This window comes from Salmo trutta, chromosome 4, assembly GCF_901001165.1.
Source record: "Salmo trutta chromosome 4, fSalTru1.1, whole genome shotgun sequence".
Lineage (NCBI taxonomy): Eukaryota > Metazoa > Chordata > Actinopteri > Salmoniformes > Salmonidae > Salmo > Salmo trutta.
In genome coordinates this window covers 21,353,931-21,375,021 of record NC_042960.1, presented here as the reverse complement: position 1 = coordinate 21,375,021, position 21,091 = coordinate 21,353,931, and the positions used below count along the sequence as shown (strand labels likewise).

At 43.7% G+C, this 21,091-nt stretch overlaps 1 protein-coding gene across 1 annotated transcript in view; it reads left to right on the top strand.

The window, feature by feature from the left end:
* Positions 1–21,091, top strand: part of mnd1 (meiotic nuclear divisions 1 homolog (S. cerevisiae)) — a 30,484-nt gene that overhangs the window by 7,513 nt on the left and 1,880 nt on the right. The window contains exons 5-7 of the mRNA XM_029750126.1: positions 9–83; positions 1,954–2,068; positions 20,817–20,861. Coding sequence (XP_029605986.1) covers positions 9–83; positions 1,954–2,068; positions 20,817–20,861 — 235 coding nt within the window. The remainder of the gene's footprint in view (positions 1–8; positions 84–1,953; positions 2,069–20,816; positions 20,862–21,091) is intronic.

Genomic DNA, 21,091 nt, shown 5'->3' with positions numbered 1-21,091 from the left:
CGCCATAGCATACCGAGGTGAAACAAAGGAAGATGTCTCTGCAGCAGGCTGTCGACAAAGCAAAAGTAGGACGTGAAGATACAGTAAGTACATTTATGCGCACATGCCAACCTTAAAGGGAAAGCAGGCCATTTATTATCCTTCATTTTATCACTGAAAAGGGGTCTGTGTTACGTTAAGACTTATGAATTTGTTAATGATGAGTGATTTGTTTTCATCTGCAGTAATTTAGAGTTTTTGTATTGTAAGTTAAAAGGACTAGAATCCACACCAGTGAGAGGGGTGTGTGTGGCATATACAGTGCATTTGGAAAATTATTCAGACCCCTTGACTTTTTCCACATTTACGTTACAGCCTTATTCTAAAATGGATTAAATAGTTTTTTCCCTTCAATCTACACACAAAAACCCATAATGACAAAGCAAAAACAGGTTTTTAGAAATGTTTGTTAATTTATTAAGAATAAAAAATGGATGGGAAGTGTTGCTGCACAGCTATTTTCAGGTCTCTCCAGAGATGTTCAAGTCCGGCTTGTGGCTGTGCCACTCAAGGACATTCAGAGACTTGTCCCGAAGCCACTCCTGCGTTGTCTTGGCTGTGTGCTTAGGGTCGTTGTCCTGTTGGAAGGTGAACCTTCGCCCCAGTCTGAGGTCCTGAGCGCACTGGAGCAGGTTTTCATCAAGGATCTCGCTGTACTTTGCTCTGTTTGTCTTTCCCTCGATCCTCACTAGTCTCCTAGTCCCTGCCGCTGAAAAACATCCCCCCCAGCATGATGCTGCCACCACCATGCTTCACCGTATGGATGGTGCCAGGTTTCCTCCAGATGTGACGCTTGGCATTCAGTTAAAAGAATTCAATCTTGTTTTCATTAGACCAGTGAATCTTGTTTCTCATGGTCTAGAGTCTTTTAGGTGCTATTTGGCAAACTCCAAGCGGGCTGCCATGTGGTTTTTACTGGTGGAGTGCTGCGGAGATGGTTGTCCTTCTGGAAGTTTCTCCAATCTCCATAGAAGAACTCTGGAGCTCTGTCAGTGACCATGGGGTTCTTGGTCACCTCCCCAACCGAGGCCCTTCTCCCCCGATTGCTCAGTTTGGCTGGGTGGCCAGCTCTAGGAAGAGTCTTGGTGGTTCCAAACTTCTTCCATTTTAAGGATGTAGGAGACCAATGTGTTCTTGGGGACCTTCAATGCTGCAGAAATGTTTTGTTACCGTTCCCCAGATCTGTGCCTTGACACAATGCTGTCTCGGAGCTCTACGGACAATTCCTTCGACCTCATGGCTTGGTTTTTGCTCTGACATGCCCTGTCAACTGTGTGACCTTTTATATAGACAGGTGTGTGCTTTTCCAAATCATGTCCAATCAATTGAATTTACCACAGGTGGACTCCAATGAAGTTGTAGAAACATCTCAAGGATGATCAATGGAAACAGGCTGTAACGTAAGAAAATGTGGAAAAAGTCAACAGGTCTGAATACTTTCCGAAGGCACTGTATGTGTTTGCGATTGGGGGGGTCAATAGTTACATTTTGGCATATTATTTTTGACAATGTATTGTTTTGACAATATTCATTTTGTGGAAGTTGGCTGTACCTGCACCAAAACACCTTCCTTCATAGATGGTTCTCCATCTTCTTTTTAAATGGGGAGCCAATTTTCCCTGACTGATCAAAACTCGTTTTCTTTTGTCTCTGTGCAGCAGACATATGGCGAGCAATATGTTTGGAACATTGAATTGCAATGAAATCACAGTATCGAATCGCAATACATATAGAATCGTGAGAATTGCAATACATATCATATTGCACCTAAAGTATGGTGATAATATCGTATCGTGAGATACCTGGCAATTCCCTGCCCTAATATGTGTTTGCAGACTTGGTGTGTGTATACTTGTGCATATATTTGTGTGTGTGTGTCTTTGGATTTTCACGTGTGTGTGTCCACCTATAAAGGAGGAGCGGGCCTCTCTTCTAAAGGAGCTGCAGGCCCTGAGGGAGAAGAGGAGTCATCTGAAGGCAAAGCTGGAGAAGTACAGGGAGTGTGACCCAGAAGTGATCGAGGAGATGAGTGAGTACCCTGTAACCAGCTTCTCAAAACAAGGAGGCTGCGTCCCAATAATCTGACCTTTTTTCCTGAAGTATGCTCTCAAAGTGCTCACTCACGCTCCCGAGTGGCGCAGCGGTCTAAGGCACTGCATCTCAGTGCTAGAGGTGTCACTACAGACCCTGGTTCGATTCCAGGCTGTATCACAACCGGCCATGATGGGAGTCCCATAGGGCAGCGCACAATTGGCCCAGCGTCGTTAAGGTTTGGCCGGGGTAGGCCGTCATTGTAAATAAGAATTTGTTCTTAACTGCCTAGTTAAATAAAAATGTCCCTCCAAATGTCAGGCGTTTAACTTTTATCTGTACTCCTTTGGTTCTCGAGAAAGAGGCTATTTAGTATTTTATAGGTCATATCAACAATGAGTCCTGCTTTAACCACAAGCTCATTTTACCTGGATTTTGAACCATGCCCCAATTTTGTATATCTTCGAACTTTCGCCATTGTTGAAACCTCCCCATACAAATTAAGTTTGGATCGAATTAATACAAGGAGGGAATCCAATGAAACATCAGGTGCCTCATCTGGACAGATGGCCCGATCCACAGCTGTCCATCAGGCCTTCCTATTAAAAGCCGAGGCTGAGAGGCCTGGACAGAGTCCAAGAGAGAGAAAGCAATCAAGCAGCCCCATACCAGTAGCCTACGAGTCCATGCTTAAGTCTCAAATCTGGATCTGCTCCAGTGCGTAGAAATAGAATCGATAGATTGAACATGGCTCCAGTCCAGCACAAGGAAATAGGATCCATAGAACGGACCCTCCTCATGATTAGTCATGGCTCATCCAAAATGAAGACGCCATCAGATTTGTGCACCTTAGTTGCGTGAGGCACATAAAAAGTCAAAGAACTGATGCACTGATAATCTAGTCATCGAGCATTTCAAACACAGTCGGTCTACCACTACGGAACATGGCTTTGAATTGGAATGCCCGTTCTATCCCTTTCCAAATCTATGCTTCCCCTCCTTGACTTCTCTGGTTTCAAGTCTTGCTCAGTTTAACCCATCTCTTAAAGCAGAAACTCAGACTAAGCCCATGGCTGTTATTGCGTACACAACATGGCTGACCTCTTGGGCCTGCACGAAACTTAACCGGTCGGGATTAACAGCTTTTAACGGTCTGCCCATGTCCTGAGTTTATAGGCTGTTTATTTTTACACACCTCTCAACTGGTTTAGGCACGACAAGCGATTGACTATTTGGAGTCTTAATAAGGAATTTTTGTGGCGTTAGTGTGTGTGTTTGTGTGTGTGTATATTTACACCCATGTGACACTCTAAATGTGTGATTTGATTTATCTTGTCGTCCTCTCTCCTGTCCCTCGATGCTACGAGGCCTCGCTATTGAGTTGTCAAGCACATGAACAGTGCTGTCGTTTTAATAGCCCCGACACTGCACTCCACGCCTCCGCTAGTGTCACTGAAGAAGCAGTTACTGTCCAGAGTGACTTAACACAGACTCTGAACAGAATCTTGGGGAAACAGCTGGCCCCATGTTCATTACAGAGTCCCCTTGGAAAAACAGCCCATTTCCCAATGATGTACTCACATGGCTAAACCGCTACAACAGCTGTGTGGCTACCGCGAAAGGGAAGTCTTTTACTCTGTTCTTTTATGGGTTGAACGGGTTCTCTCCATTTTTGCCTGTGAAATTGTTCTGTTCATCAAAATAATAGGCGCAAACGTACCAATGAAGGCCCTAGCAGGTGTGTGTTTTCAAGTTTGTATTAGTCGTATGTACGGGATACACACAGTATACACCGCCCAACGAAATGCTTACTTGTCGGTTATTTCTCGATAGAGGTCGACCGATTAATCGGAATGGCCGATTTTAATTAGGGCCGATTTCAAGTTTTCATAACAATCGGTAATCGGTATTTTTGGCCACCGATTTTCCCGATTTAAAATAAATATTTTTTTTTACAACTTTATTTAACTAGGCAAATCAGATTAAGAACACATTCTTATTTTCAATGATGGCCTAGGAACGGGAGTTAACTGCCTTGTTGAGGGGGGATTCGTTTTTGCAACCTTCCAGTTACTAGTCCAACGCTCTAACGACCTGCCTACATTGCACTCCACGAGGAGTCTGCATGGCAGGCTGACTACCTGTTACGCGAGGGCAGCAAGAAGCCAAGGTAAGTTGCTAGCTAGCATTAAACTTATCTTATAAAAAAAAATATCAATCTTAACATAATCACTAGTTAACTACACATGGTTGACGATATTACTAGTTTATCTAACGTGTCCTGCGTTGCATATAATCGATGCGGTGCCTGTTAATTTCTCATCGAATCACAGCCTACTTCGACAAACGGGTGATCATTTAACAAGCGCATTTGCGAAAAAAGCACTGTCGTTGCACCTAACCATAAACATCAATGCCTTTCTTTAAAATCAATACACAAGTATATATTTTTAACCTGCATATTTAGTTAATATTGCCTGCTAACATGAAATTGTGTCACTTCTCTTGCGTTCATTGCACGCAGAGTCAGGGTATATGAAACAGTTTGGGCCGCCTGGCTCGTTGCGAACTAATTTGCCAGAATTTTACGTAATTATGACATAACATTGAAGGTTGTGCAATGTAACAGGAATATTTAGACTAAGGGATGCCACCCGTTAGATAAAATACGGAACGGTTCCGTATTTCACTGAAAGAAAAAACGTTTTGTTTTCGAGATGATAGTTTCCGGATTCGACCATATTAATGACCTAAGGCTCGTATTTCTGTGTGTTTATTATATTATAATTAAGTCTATGATTTGATAGAGCAATCTGACTGAGCGGTGGTAGGCACCAGCAGGCTCGTAAGCATTCATTCAAACAGCACTTTTGTGCGTTTTTCCAGCAGCTCTTCGCAATTCTTCAAGCATTGCGCTGTTTATGACTTCAAGCCTATCAATTCCCAAGATTAGGCTGGTGTAACCGATGTGAAATGGCTAGCTAGTTAGCGGAGTGCGTGCTAATAGTGTTTCAAACGTCACTCGCTCTGAGACTTGGAGTAGTTGTTCCCCTTGCTCTGCATGGGTAACGCTGCTTCGAGGGTGGCTGTTGTCGATGTGTTCCTGGTTCGAGCCAAGGTAGGAGCGAGGAGAGGGATGGAAGCTTATACTGTTACACTGGTAATACTAAAGTGCCTATAAGTACATCCAATAGTCAAAGGTATATGAAATACAAATCGTATAGAGAGAAATAGTCCTATAATTCCTATAATAACTACAACCTTAAACTTCTTACCTGGGAATATTGAAGACTCATGTTAAAAGGAACCACCAGCTTTCATATGTTCCCATGTTCTGAGCAAGGCACTTAAACGTTAGCTTTCTTACATGGCACATATTGCACTTTTACTTTCTTCTCCAACACTTTGTTTTTGCATTATTTAAACCAAATTGAACATGTTTCATTATTTATTGGAGGCTAAATAGATTTTATTGATGTATTATGTTAAGTTAAAATAAGTGTTCATTCAGTATTGTTGTACTTGTCATTATTACACATGTTAAAAAAATCGGGCGATTAATTGGTATCGGCGGTGAAAAATCATAATCGGTCGACCTCTACTTCTCGACAATGCATCAATAACAAAGGATGTGAATACGAACAAGGTAAATGGCTCAGTAGAATAGAATAAACACTTTAGCACGAGTGCCTTCAGAAAATATTCACACCCCTTAACAATCTGGCCTTAATGACCATGCACTCTTAACTCTACCCGGCACAGCCGGAAGAGGATTGCCCATCCCCCCCCCCCCCCCCGGTTCCTCTCTAGGTTTCTTCCTAGGTTCCCGCCTTTCTAGGGAGTTTTCCTAGCCACCATGTTTCTACATCTGCATTGCTTGCTGTTTGGGGTTTTAGGCTGGGTTTCTGTGCAGCACTTTGACATCTGCTGATGTAAAAGGGCTTTATTAATACATTTGATTGATTGACCCCTTCACTCTTTCCACATTTTCTTACAAAGTGGGATTCAAATGGATTTTGTTGTAATTTTGTCAACGATCTACACAACTCAAAGTGAAAGAACATTTTTAACATTTGTAAAAAGAAATATGAAAAAGAAAATGCATATAATATATATTGATTAAATAAGTATTTAACCCCCAGAGTCAATACATGTTAGAATCACCTTTTGGCAGCGATTACAGCTATGAGTCTTTTTGGTTAAGTCTTTAAGAGCTTTCCACACCTGGATTGTGCACGATATGCCCATTAATTTATTAAAACAATTATTCATCCATTTTCAGGTTTTGTCGTAGATTTTCAAGCAGATTTAAGTGAAAACTGTAACTCGGCTACTCAGGAACAGTAAGTAACTGTCTTCTTGGTAAGCAACTCCAGTGATTTGGCCTTGTGTTTTATGTTATTGTCCTGCTGAAAGGTGAATTCATCTCCCAATGTCTGGTGGAAAGCTGACTAAACCAGATTTTGCCTGTGCTTAACTCCATTTAGTTTATTTTTTTTATCCTGAAAAACTCCCCAGTCCTTAACGATTACAAGCATACCCGTAACAAGATGCAGCCACCACTATGCTTGAAATGTGTTCTATTGGATTTGCCCCAAACATAACCCTTTGTACTCAGGATGAAAAGTTAATTGCTTTGCCATATTTTTTTGCAGTATGACTTGTTGCAAACAGGATGCATGTTTTGGAATATTTTTATTCTGTAAAGTCTTCCTCCTTTTCACTCTGTCAGTTAGGTTAGTATTGTGGAGTAACTACAATGTTGTTGATCCATCCTCAGTCTCCTATCACATTCATTAAACTCTGTAATTGTTTTAACGTCACCATTGGCCTCATGGTGAAATCCCTGAGTGATTTCCTTCCTCTCTGGCAACTGAGTTAGGAAGGACGCCTGTGTCTTTGTAGTGACTGGGTGTATTGATACACCATCCAAAGTGTAATTAATAACTTCACCATGCTCAAAGGGATATTCAATGTGGGGGGAATGTCCATAGGGGGAGTAGGACGGGGGACCAGGTAGCTGACTAGTGGTGGCTATTCAGCAGCTGAGGGTAGAAACTATTGGCCAGTCTTTCAGCTTTTTGTACTGCCCGTGTCTGAGTGATTTGAAGCAGGGATAAAAGGCTGTGGCTGGGGTCCCTGATGATCATCTTGGCCTTCCTGCGACACCTGGTGTTGTAGTTGTCCTGTTGAGCAGGCAGTGTGCACCCAATGATGCATTCGGCTGCGTGTATCACCCTCTGAAGAGCCTTTCGGTTCTCGGTGGTAATGACGTACCAGGCTGTGATGCAGCCTGACAGCATGCTCTCGATGGTGCTCCCGTCAAACACTGTGAGGGTCCTCGGGGACAGGCCGAATTTCTTCAGCATCCTGAGGTTGAAGAGTTGCTGTCGTGCCTTCTTCACTACGGTGTCCGTGGGGTTAGACCATTTCAGCTTCTCTGAAGTTATTGACCGCCTCAACGACGTCTCCGTTCATGAGGATGGAAGCTTGTCTAGCCTGGTTCCTCCTGAAGTCCACAATCAGCTCCTTTGTTTTGCTAACGTTGAGGGAGACGTTGTTTACCTGGCACCACACTGTCAGAGTGCCTACCTCCTTCCTGTAGGCTGTCTCTTCGTTGTCTATGATCAGGCCTACTACTGTTGTGTCTTCAGCAAACTTGATGATTGAGTTGGAACTACCCATGCAGTCGTGGGTATACAGAGAATACAGGAGGGGACTGAGGACGCACCCTTGTGGGGCCCCCGTGTTGAGGATCAATGTGGAGAAGGTAATGTTGCCTACCTTCACCACCTGTGGTCGGCCAGTCAGGAAGTCCAGGACCCAGTTGCATAGGGAGGAGTTCAGACCCAGGGCTGTGAGATTTGTCATGAGCTTATAGGGCACTATGGTATTGAAGGCAGAGGTGTAGTCGATGAGCAGCATCCTCACATATACATCACATACATATAATCATTTTGTCCAGGTGGGTAAGGGCAGTGCAACGGCGATTGCGTCGTCGTAGGATCTGTCAGGGCGGTAGGTGAATTGGAGAGGGTCGAGTGTGTCGGGGAGGGAGGAAGTGATATGGTCTTTGACTAACCTCTCAAAGCACTTCATGATGACTGAAGTGAGTGCTATTGGTAGGTAGTCATTCAGTTCAATGACTTTCCCTTTCTTGGGCACAGGGGTGATGGCGGACATCTTGAAGCAGGTGGGTATAGAGGCCTGAGCTCGGGAGAGATTGAAAATGTCAGAACACAACAGCCAGCTGGTCTGCACATGACTTCTGTGAATGGTGGATGTTGCTAAGGGGAGGACGGCTCACAATAATGGCTGGAATGTATCAAACGTGCTTTCCCTGTGCTTGATGACAATGACTCCATTCCAGCCATTCTTATGAGCCGTCCTCCCCTCAGCACCCTCCACTGACACAATACCTGTTAGCAAAGGTGTCAGCAAGAGATGACGTGCTTGCAGGGATTTGTGGTCTTGCATGATGTCTACTTTGAGGCTAATTAGCATTTTCGAATCAGAGTAAATAGAGCTGAATATATTGATAAGTCACCTTGTCTGGTAGATTTACATGGTTATCAAAATGTCACGCCAGGTTAAGCCTACACGAAAATCCCCTATATGGAAAAACAATTGGAACCATTTCCCTGTTTCACCGCTAGGTTTTATAGGTATTATGACACATCCACTATGGGGCTCTATAACAAAGGGGTTGAATACTTATTGACTCAAGACATTTTAGCTTTTCATTTTTAATTATGAAAAACATAATTACACTTTGACATTATGGGGTATTGTGTGTAGGCCAGTAACCAAATATTCTAATTTTCTCAATTTAAAAATCAGGCTGTAATACAACACAATGTGGAAAAAGTCAAGTAGTGTGAATACTTTCTGTAGGCACTGTAATACAGGAAGGCACAATTTATAGTCCAATATTTACACATGATTGGGGGACAGCTGTTAATTGTACAGTATTTTGAAATCATAATAAGAGTCTGGTAGCAGCAGATGTGTGTGTGTGTAGCATGAATGTATGTCTGAGCATGTGCATGTTCGTGTGCATTGCAACCACTGAAGGCATCCCCCCATCACTTATTTGTCTTGACTGGTATATGAACCCCCCCCCCCCCCCCCCCCCCCCCAGGAATTGATTTCTAATTGTGGCCTGTCTACTGTGGCTCCCTGGTGAAAGTGGATGCCGACCGCTCCTCCCCACCCTAGCCCCCACAGCCCGTCCCATGAGCGCTGAAAGACGAGTCCACGGCGAAATGTCAAACCCTAACCCTGTGTGTGTTCTGCTTAAGTCTGAATGATGAGGCGTGAAAGTCGAATAACGCGATCCAAATCCTACAGACGCACGGCACTCCTAGATTCCCCAGATTGATTGATGGAGGGAGGGAGGGAGACAGAATGAGCGGAACCTCCCCTATTCTGGTGCCCCCCGCTAACGGGTTTACTCACATGTCCTCCAGGAACTGATTGATTCTGGTGACCGTTGTCGGCGGTGCGAACCAAAATCCCCGGCGCAGGTGGATGCCAAGGAGGACTCCACCTCCGCCCCTACTGCTTCGCCCTCTCTTTCACCACCATCTCTCTGTCTCCCCCCGCAGCTGTCTCGTTGCCAGAGGGGCTCCACAAGGCTGGGCATTTATCCCCGCGTACATTTTCAGATAATCGTCTCCATGTACCCCATGAAACGCTAATTGTATTTCCAAAGCTGCTAGTGGTTCTCGTGAGGTTACAGGACACCGTGTTGTGTTTAGGTTCAAATAGGGTGTGGATTCAGCCTGCAGTGTGCTAAGACCAGGCAACCCTAGAGTCAGGTTCTGGTCTAGCAGAAGGCTGTGGGCATAGGGGTTCATTTAAGAACCAACTATTAGACTTGCTATCAAGAGATTTTGACACTTGATACAACTGAGTTGAATTGAATTCATTAATCCCATTTTTACTTTGAAGGACTCCAGTCAAGGGATACAAGTAAAACATTAAAAGCAAATAGACTACAAACCTCAGTGGACATTTGTATAATAAATAATACAAAACCATATGGTAAAAAACATGAACATTATTCTGTACTGTAAATATTATGCAGCTGAGCTAAACTTCGCTGTGTTGTCTTCTACAGGTGTGTCTGCTTTGAGTTAACAATTAGCCCCTAGCACTGATATCCTCGTATTTGGAGAAGCTTGCTGGAGTTTGAGTTATGGGTAGGCTACTTTCGCACAGATTTCCTGTTTATCATGCCAACTCTCCCAAAAAAATTCCATCTCTGCACAGTCCTCATCCTTGCCTTGATAACTGTTAGGTTCCTCTTGCGCAATGTGGTCAGTGGGAAGCTGTCCACTCATTTCCACATCACTTCTGTGCGTCTGTCAGTCAGACCAATCCAGAATCCCCTTGTCAATTCATTCATGGATAAATACCTGTTACCCTCTGCTGTTTATGATCACTCTTCTTAGACAGTCTTGTCGGCTTTGCACACAGGATTTAGTCTCAGTAGAGATGTAGTACACACTGGAGCTGAAATGGCTCCATCCAGAATATTGCTCTTGCCCAAAGAGCTGATCATCTCTCTCATCTTGCATCTGATCTCTTGGTCGGCTCCTTGATGCTAGGACCATGACCTCTGAGGGTCTCTGTATTAACATGGAGATCCATCATCTTTTCCTCTGCCTCACCACTGTCAGTGGTGTCATAGATACTCATGTCACTGAGTTACCCCAACAACAACAAAAAACATCTGCACTGTACTCTTGCATGGTTCTCTGCTCAACTCTAATTTTATTGTTCACGTTCACATATTTTGCAGATGTTATTGCTGTTCCTAGCACCAACAGTGCTGTAATACTTAACAATACAAAAGCTCTGTGTGTCTGACAGTATTGTCCAGTTAGGTAATACGATCTTTATTCTCTCTCATATCTCCCTCAGTAAACAGGATACAGTGATAGGAAGACACTGACTTTGTGTTTGTGGCTGAGGTGTAGCCTTGCTCTGCAAAAAATAGCTTTGACCTTTTGAAAACAATAGCAAAAAACACTTTTTATAATTTCCCCACATTTTTAAGCAAATGTTCAAAGTTACTGAAACTCATTCTTAAAAGCTCATTCTATTCAATCATATTTCAATATCCCTGTGACTTCCTAATAGAAAGTTACCTCACTTTCAGGGCTCTCCAGTGCGACCATTTTACTCCCATATGTGCCTAAATATTTTAATGACCAGTAGTTTTGTTATCATCTCTTAAGTGGGGAGACAACTTGGGAGTAGCTGACTCACTTGACTGTTGGCGTTGATTGAGGAAACCACCAGTGTAATGGAAAGTAAGTTTCCAGTTTTTAGAAATGTTAGAAAATCTATTAAATTAAATACAGTAATATCTAATTTACGTAAGTGTTCACACCCCTTTGCGATGACACTCCAAATTGAGCTCAGGTGCATCCAATTTCATTTGATCATCTTTGAGATGTCACTACTACTTGATTGGAGTCCACCGGTGGCCAATTCAATTGTTGGACATGATATAGAAAGAAACACACCTGTTCCACAGTTTACAGTGCATGTCAGAACAGAAACTATACCATGAAGTCCAAGGAAATGTCTGTAAATCTCCAAGAGAATTGTGATGAGGCATGTATCTGGGGAAAGGTATAAAACAATTTCTAGAGTGTTGAAGGTTTCCAAGAGCACAGTGGTCTGCATCATTGGGAAATGCGGAACTACCCAGACTCTGTCTACAGCTGGCCCTCTGACCAAACTGAGCAAATGGGCAAGAAGAACCTTGTTCAGGGAGGTGACCAAGAACACAATGACCACTCTGACAGAACTAAAGAGTTCCTTGGCTGAGAAGGGAGAACCAGCCAGAAGGACAACAATCTAAAGCACTTCACCAATCTGGGCTTTATGGGAGAGTGGCCAAACGGAAGCCACTCCTGAGAAAAAGGCACATGACGGCATGCCTAGAGTTTGCAAAAAGGCACGTGAAAGACAGATCACTAGGCAAAATGTATGGAGAAAACCAGGCACAGCTCATCACCCGTCTAACACCATCCCTACCGTGACGCATGGTGGTGGCAGCATCCCGCTTTGGGAATGCTTTTCAGCGGGCAGGGACTGGGAGACTGATAAGGATAGAGTGAACAATGACTGAAGCCAAATGCAGGCAAATCCTTGATGAGGACATGCTTCAGTGTGCAAACGACCTTAGACTGGGCAAAATACACTGCTCAAAAAAATAAAGGGAACACTAAAATAATACATCCTAGATCTGAATGAATGAAATAATCTTAAATACTTTTTTCTTTACATAGTTGAATGTGCTGACAACAAAATCACACAAAAATAATCAATGGAAATCCAATTTATCAACCCATGGAGGTCTGGATTTGGAGTCAAAATGAGGCTCAGTAGTGTGTGTGTGGCCTCCACGTGCCTGTATGACCTCCCTACAACGCCTGGGCATGCTCCTGATGAGGTGGCGGATGGTCTCCTGAGGGATCTCTTCTCAGACCTGGACTAAAGCATCCGCCAACTCCTGGACAGTCTGTGGTGCAACGTGGCGTTGGTGGATGGAGCGAGACATGATGTCCCAGATGTGCTCAATTGAATTCAGGTCTGGGGAACGGGTGGGCCAGTCCATAGCATCAATGCCTTCCTCTTGCAGGAACTGCTGACACACTCCAGCCACATGAGGTCTAGCATTGTCTTGCATTAGGAGGAACCCAGGGCCAACCGCACCAGCATATGGTCTCACAAGGGGTCTGAGGATCTCATCTCGGTACCTAATGGCAGTCAGGCTACCTCTGGCGAGCACATGGAGGGCTGTGCGGCCCCCCAAAGAAATGCCACCCCACACCATGACTGACCCACCGCCAAACCAGTCATGCTGGAGGATGTTGCAGGCAGCAGAACGTTCTCCACGGCGTCTCCAGACTGTCACGTCTGTCACATGTGCTCAGTGTGAACCTGCTTTCATCTGTGAAGAGCACAGGGCGCCAGTGGCGAATTTGCCAATCTTGGTGTTCTCTGGCAAATGCCAAACGTCCTGCACGGTGTTGGGCTGTAAGCACAACCCCCACCTGTGGACGTCGGGCCCTCATACCACCCTCATGGAGTTTGTTTCTGACCGTTTGAGCAGACACATGCACATTTGTGGCCTGCTGGAGGTCATTTTGCTCCTCCTTGCACAAAGGCGGAGGTAGCGGTCCTGCTGCTGGGTTGTTGCCCTCCTACGGCCTCCTCCATGTCTCCTGATGTACTGGCCTGTCTCATGGTAGCGCCTCCATGCTCTGGACACTACGCTGACAGACACAGCAAACCTTCTTGCCACAGCTCGCATTGATGTGCCATCCTGGATGAGCTGCACTACCTGAGCCACTTGTGTGGGTTGTAGACTCCGTCTCATGCTACCACTAGAGTGAAAGCACCGCCAGCATTCAAAAGTGACCAAAACATCAGCCAAGAAGCATAGGAACTGAGAAGTGGTCTGTGGTCACCACCTGCAGAACCACTCCTTTATTGGGGGTGTCTTGCTAATTGCCTATAATTTCCACCTGTTGTCTATTCCATTTGCACAACAGCATGTGAAATTGATTGTCAATCAGTGTTGCTTCCTAAGTGGACAGTTTGATTTCACAGAAGTGTGATTGACTTGGAGTTACATTGTGTTGTTTAAGTGTTCCCTTTATTTTTTTGAGCAGTATATTTTATGTTCCAACAGGACAATGACCCCAAGCATACAGCCAAATCAATGCTGGAATGGCTTCAGAACTGGAATATGAAAGTACTTCAGCGGTCATGCCAAAGCCCAGACTTGAATCCCATTGAAAATCTGTGGAAAGACTTGATTGTTGTTCACCGCCGCTCCCCATCTAACTTAAGAGTTTGAGAAATTCTGCAAGGAAGAATGGGAGAAAATCACCAAATCCAGATGTGCCAAGCTGACAGACATACCCAAAGACGACTCAACGCTGTAATTACAGATGACTCAAAGATGCTTCTACAAAATCTATTTAATCTATTTTTATTCAGGCTGTAACACAAAATGTGGAATAAGTCATGGGGTATGAATACTTTCTGAAGGCACTGTAAGTACCCCAGTAGTGTTAGGTCATTTTATCTTTGAAAACTCAAACCTTGAACAGATACTTTAAATTCAGCAATACAGTGTCTCCAATGGATGTGTTAAAAGTAAATGGTGGTACTTCAAACCTAAATGTACATGTGAGCCTGCTTTGACTTAGCAGTTGGCCCCTTAGCAATGATGATGGGTTTGGAGTTTCAGTTATTCATATGCTACTTTCTCACAGATCCAAAGGTGCATTTCACTGCATTGTGTATTATGCCAGCTCTCCTCTGGGGCAGAAATAAAAGTCCTTCGCTCCACGCAGTCCTTTTCCTTGCCCTGATAGCCGTTAGGCTCCCCTTGTGCACTGTGGTCAGTGGGGTGCCGTCCACCCGTTGCCAGGTCCCTTCTTCATCTCGGTCAGTTAGACCAATCCAGAATCCCTTGTCGATGAATTCATGGATAAATGCCTATTCCTCTCTGCTGTTTATGATCACAAGGTCTGCTCCTCTTCTTAGATGGTCCTGTCTGCACACCTCCCAGGATTTAGGATAAACACTACTCTGACCATCATGAGAGGTAGTAGAAACTGGAGCTGAAATGCCTCCATCCCCGTTATTGCTCTAGCGCAGAGCCCGTAACTGGTCTTTCTCAGCAGAGCAGTGGTTTTTAAAAACGCTCGCCCAAAAATCATTCCGTTATAGTGGACATGCATGCCTGTGATCCCAGCCAGTAGAAGTATTCACAGCAACCCCAGACACACTCTTTTCACTGAGATCTCCGAAACGAGATACTGGTTGTCTCCTTGGGGTGTTTCTCTCTGTCTCAGTGCTGGGGTCAAGGCCTCTGAGGCTGCCTGCACTGCTGTAAGTATTGACAAGATGTTGCTGTAGCTATTTACGCTCCTCTGCCTCACCACTGTCAATGCTGTCTTTTGTTGTCATAGATACTCTGACATCTCCATGTACTACCGATGGCTTGCTGATTCAACCAAAATGTCTTTACTGCTCTTTAATACATGCCTCTGATCTGAATGTGTGATAGAACTGTGCGGTTAGGGACTTCCTGTGTTGTACCAGGAAGAGAAAGTCTAAAATATTTGACTGGCTGTAACACGGTTATTGTCAACTTGAGGCGGCCTCATCAGTATGAGTATTTGAAAAGCCTGTATCAGTCAACAAGATCATGTCCATTTTTACCAGCATTTCCCTACTTAAAGCTTGAGTAGCTTCAGCACCAGCTATTAGATTTTCTTTCAAGAAATCTTGATACAACAATGGGTTAAACTGAATTTATTTATTTTATTTTTAACATGTTAAGTATTCAGTCAAGGGGTACAATTCAAACATTAAAAGGAAATAGAGTACTTCAATTGACATTGATAAGAAATCCATGCAAAACCATTAGGAAAACATTAACAGCACTCAATGCAGTTAAGAAATGCAGCTGAGCCATACATTGCTGGCTTGGTTCCTACAGGTGAGTCTGTTTTGAGTTAGGAGTTAGCCACTGGCATGGATGCCCTCCTATTTTGAGAAGCCAGCTTATAACTTTTGTGTATGGGCTGGCTACCATCTCACAGATCCAGAAGTGCAATTCACTGCATTCTCCTCTCGGGTAGAAAAATGGGTCCATCACTGCGTAGTCTTCATCCTTGCACCGAAAACTCAGGCTCTCCTCTTGACGAGTACCCTGTAGACAGAGTTGTCATCTGCCAATATTTATGATCACCAGGTCTGCTTTCCTCCCAGGATTTAGTCTCAGTAGAGATGAAGTACAAACTGGAGCTAAAATGTCTCCATCCCAGTTTCTCTAGCTCAGAGAGCTTTTCTTGTAGACTGACAATCACTTTATTATAGTGGACACTCAGGCCTATGATCTCAGCCAGAAGAACAACAGCCCCAGACACACTGCAGCAACTCTGGACGGTCTGGAGTGCTGATCTCCTGCTCGGCTCTCTGGGGTGTTGCCCTTTGTCTCAGTGCTGGGGTCATGACCCCTGAGGGAGCCTGCACTTCTGGAGACATTGACAAAATGTTTCTGTATATATTCATATTTACTCTCCTCTGCCTCACCCCTGTCAATGCTGTCTTTTGTTGTCATAGATACTCTGAGACCTCTCCATGTACTACCTATGTCCTTCCGATTCAACCAGAATGTCTTTAGACTGCTGTCTAATACATGTCTCTGCCATGTGTATGTGACAGTTCTGTTTAGCTAGGGACTCAGTTGGGGACTTCCTGTCATACCAGGAAGAGAGATGCATCTATATATGTGACTGGCTGTAGCACGGTTATTTTAAGTTGAGGCGGCCAGATTGCTCTGCCAAAAAAGCGGTTGAGGAGTGGGCCTAGCACATTCACATCATTGAAAAGGATGGCAAAAAATACACTAGTTCTGTACATTCAGTATAACTACCGGAGTGAGACATCTAACTTTTTTATAACATTTTTTTTATTTAACCTTTTATTTAACTAGGCAAGTCAGTTAACCTGTTATGGATAGGGGGCGGTATTTTCACGGACGGATAAAAAACGTACCTGATTTAATCTGTTTATTACTCCTGCCCAGAAACTAGAATATGCATATAATTGTTTGATTTGGATAGAAAACATTCTAAAGTTTCTAAAACTGTTTGAATGGTGTCTGTGAGTATAACAGAACTCATATGGCAGGCCAAAACCTGAGAAGATTCCAAACAGGAAGCGCCCTCTCTGACCATTTCTTGGCCTTCTTTAGCCTCTTTATTGAAAACAGAGGATCTCTGCTGTAACGTGACACTTTCTAAGGCTCCCATAGGCTCTCAGAAGGCGCCAGAACGTTGAATGATGACTCTGCAGTCCATGGCTGAAAAACAGTAGCGCATTTGGATAGTGGTCGATCTGAGAACAATGAGACGGGCGTGCACGTGAAGAGTCCATTTTACATTTTCAGTCTTTGAACGAAAACGACGTCTCCCGGTCGGAATATTATCGCTATTTTACTAGAAAAATCGCATAAAAATTGATTTTAAACAGCGTTTGACATGCTTCGAAGTACGGTAATGGGATATTTTGAAATTTTTTGTCACGATATGCGCCGGCGCGTCACCCTTCGGATAGTGTCTTGAACGCACGAACAAAACGCCGCTATTTGGATATAACTATGGATTATTTGGAACCAAACCAACATTTGTTGTTGAAGTAGAAGTCCTGGGAGTGCATTCTGACGAAGAACAGCAAAGGTAATCCAATTTTTCTTATAGTAAATCTGAGTTTGGTGAGTACCAAACTTGGTGGGTGTCAAAATAGCTAGCCTGTGATGGCCGGGCTATCTACTCAGAATATTGCAAAATGTGCTTTCACCGAAAAGCTATTTTAAAATCGGACACCGCGATTGCATAAAGGAGTTCTGTATCTATAATTCTTAAAATAATTTATGTTTTTTGTGAACGTTTATCGTGAGTAATTTAGTAAATTCACCGGAAGTGTTCGGTGGGAATGCTAGTCACATGCTAGTTACATGCTAATGTAGAAAGCTGGTTTTTGATATAAATATGAACTTGATTGAACAAAACATGCATGTATTGTATAACATAATGTCCTAGGAGTGTCATCTGATGAAGATCATCAAAGGTTAGTGTTGCATTTAGCTGTGGTTTTGGTTTTTGTGACATTATATGCTAGCTTGAAAAATAGGTGTCTGATTATTTCTGGCTGGATACTCTCCTGACATAATCTAATGTTTTGCTTTCGTTGTAAAGCCTTTTTGAAATCGGGCAGTGTGGTTAGATAAAGGAAAGTCTTGTCTTTAAAATGGTGTGAAATAGTCATATGTTTGAAAAATTGAAGTTTTCGGATTTTCGAGGAATTTGTAATTCGCGCCACGCCCTATCATTGGATATTGGAACGGTGTTCCGCTAGCGGAACATCTAGATGTAAGATTAAGAACATATTCTTATTTTACAGTGATGGCCTACCCCGGCCAAACCCTCCTCTGACCCGGACAACGCTCAGCCAATTGTGCGCCGCCCTTTGGGATTCCCGATCACGTCGGTTGTGATACAGCCCTGGATCGAACCAGGGTCTGTAGTGATGCCTCTAGCACTGAGATGCAGTGCCTTAGACCTCTGCGCCACTTGGGAGTCCAAAACTTCTATCTAACATGTGGTTCTTCAATTGACCCAATAAGGTTTAAAAAATAAACTGTTACCTTTGCTCTCAAAGGTAAAATGACTCAAAAGCACTGTGAGTTTTATTTTATTATAATGAACAAAAATACAAAAGCAACATGTAAAGTGTTGGTCCCATGTTTCATGAGCTGAAATAAAAAATCCCAGACATTTTCCATACGTACAAAAACCTTCTCAAATTTCGTGCACAAATTTGTTTACATCCCTGTTAGAAAGCATTTCTCTGTTGCCAAGATATTCCATCCACCTGACAGGTGACCTGACTGCAGTTTGGCGTCGTAATCGACTTCAGTGGGCAAATGCTCACCTTCGATGGCCGCTGGCACGCTGGAGAAGTGTACTCTTCAGCGTTTCAGCTGTATCAGACAGAGATCCTGAGGCCCATTGTCGTGCTATTCATCCGCCGCCATCACCTCATGTTTCAGCATAATGCCCCATGTTGCAAAGATCTGTACACAATTCCTGGAAGCTGAAAATGTCCCAGTTCTTCCATGGCCTGCATACTCACCAGACATGTCACTCATTGAGCATGTTTGGGATTCTCTGGATCGACGTCTACGACAGCTTTTTCCAGTTCCCGCCAATATCCAGCAACTTCGCACAGCCATTGAAGAGGAGTGGGACAACATTCCACAGACCTCAATCAACTGCTTTATCAACTCTATGCGATGGAGATGTCGTGCTGCATGAGGCAAATGGTGTTCACACCAGATACTGACTGGTTTTCTGATCCACACCCCTACTTTTTATTTTATCTGTGACCAACAGATGCATATCTGTATTCCCAGGCATGTGAAATCCACTGCATCAGTCAACATGCTCATATCCATTTTTAACCTGAATTAGAGTTGTTAAAGCTGGACTAGCTCCAGCAGTTTTTAATTGATCTACACTGCTGCTTGTCTTAACTTGCTATCCTTTTACCCGCATCAGAGAGATCAAGGATCGCTAAACAGAACTCCCTTCTAAAGCACAGCAACTCTTGCCGTTATTGCCAGGGACAACATTTACACACACAGGCGCTATGGATATACTGTAATTCCGCTATGGATGTTTAATCTTTGTTATAAATTCAGGGTTTAATGTTAAGACTGGACCAGCGTCAAATCTGTTAGTAATTTGTGTGGACATAAACCTTGACTTATGCTTACTTATCTTAAACATTTATGCTTACTTAAACACTTGAGCATTTTATGCTTACTTTTATTTCTTTGCACATACCTTTTCTAGTAAATCTGAGTTGTCAGTGAAATCCAGTTGAGCAAGCAAGAGGGGAAATGAAATTTGCAATTCAAAGTGCGGCCTCTGACATGTCAAGTTTGTTCCCCATAACCTGTTTTCTTTTTAGTTTCCTCTCTTACATGAGAAGACTCACTTATTGTTACTCATTTGACCAATTCCCACACAGCCTTTGATTAAACCTGTGTAAGTATGTTGACTTGGACATAGTTACTGTATGTATTCTTTGGTCTCAATGGGTTTGGTTAATTAGTTGTAGTTTAAGAGAGTGAAACGGCATAGCTCTGTCCTTTTCCTGATTGAGCCGGATTGAGTTCTTGTTCTTTGGGACATAGGCCTGTGACTTGCGTGACAAACCAAAAAAAGGCCACAGAAATGACATTTTATTTATTTCAGATGACTGTTGCATTCGTTGCTACAGCAATAGGAACAAATCACGTTACCCCCTGCCTCAACTTGCTGACCCGAAGCAAGATTTCCTTTCTCTTCTAATAACCACTCAGCATATCATCACCTGTGTCGAAAATCTGATCTAGGAACGGCCCCTTCGTGGGCATCTTTTCCCTGGAGACGGAGGTGTTACTTGGCTTCCAGCGAACAATGCGGCTTTGGCCAAGCTTATGTGGCCCAGCTCCCCCCTTGGCTGGTGCTCCCGTGCCCCTCTGCCAAGAAATTGGATCCCCAGCACTGCAATCTTTCTTCGGCGCTAGGCTGGGTAGCATGTTACACTGACATAGCAGATTGATCTGCCATCTCCCCCGAGCCACGGCTATTCACAAAGGGCTGTAATGGATGGGGCACACAGGGTAAATCTCACTTTGGAATTGAAAGTGGTTGGTGTGCGCTCGAGGTGATGGATTGGCTTGGAAGCGGCGTCACGGCTGGGGAGTCGGACTGCGGGAGGGATTTCTCTGGTAAAGCATTGGAAAAAGAAACGCTCCCCCGCATAATATACTGTTCAGCCAAAGGGCTCGACTCCAATTCAAGTAAAACTGGTTTGTGTAGTAGTGTATAAACGTAGCCTTTGTTTCCTGTAGTCAAGTGATATGTAAGAGTTTTCTACTAAATGCATCGTCTGGTTTCCCAAACCCAGATTACTCCTGGACTAAAATGCATGCTCAATGGCACATGTCTAGAAAGGGCTTTTTTTAAGTAGGCACTGTGTCAGGGATACCTACCCTCAATGTCTGATTTTGTTTTAAGTCTTTGTCCAACATTGCAGACTTTTGCATAAGTACAGTACCTATGTGTTGATGATAGGTTTGTGTCTTGCAGGAAAGTCCAATGTCACAGCTAAAGAGGCAGTGTCCAGATGGACAGGTAAGTCAACTGAAAGACAAACCTGACTAACACGCACAACATGAACAGACCGCTAGACTGTATGGACATCGCACTGGGTTGGATGAGTCAACGTGGTGGAGGCAAAACCCACACACACTCACCATTACTGGCCATTTTCACTCAAAACACACACAAGAAATCCAGACAAACACACCATTTTTCTTCCCCGGACCTTTTTTTTGGAGTCATGTAGGAAAAAACGTTAAAGG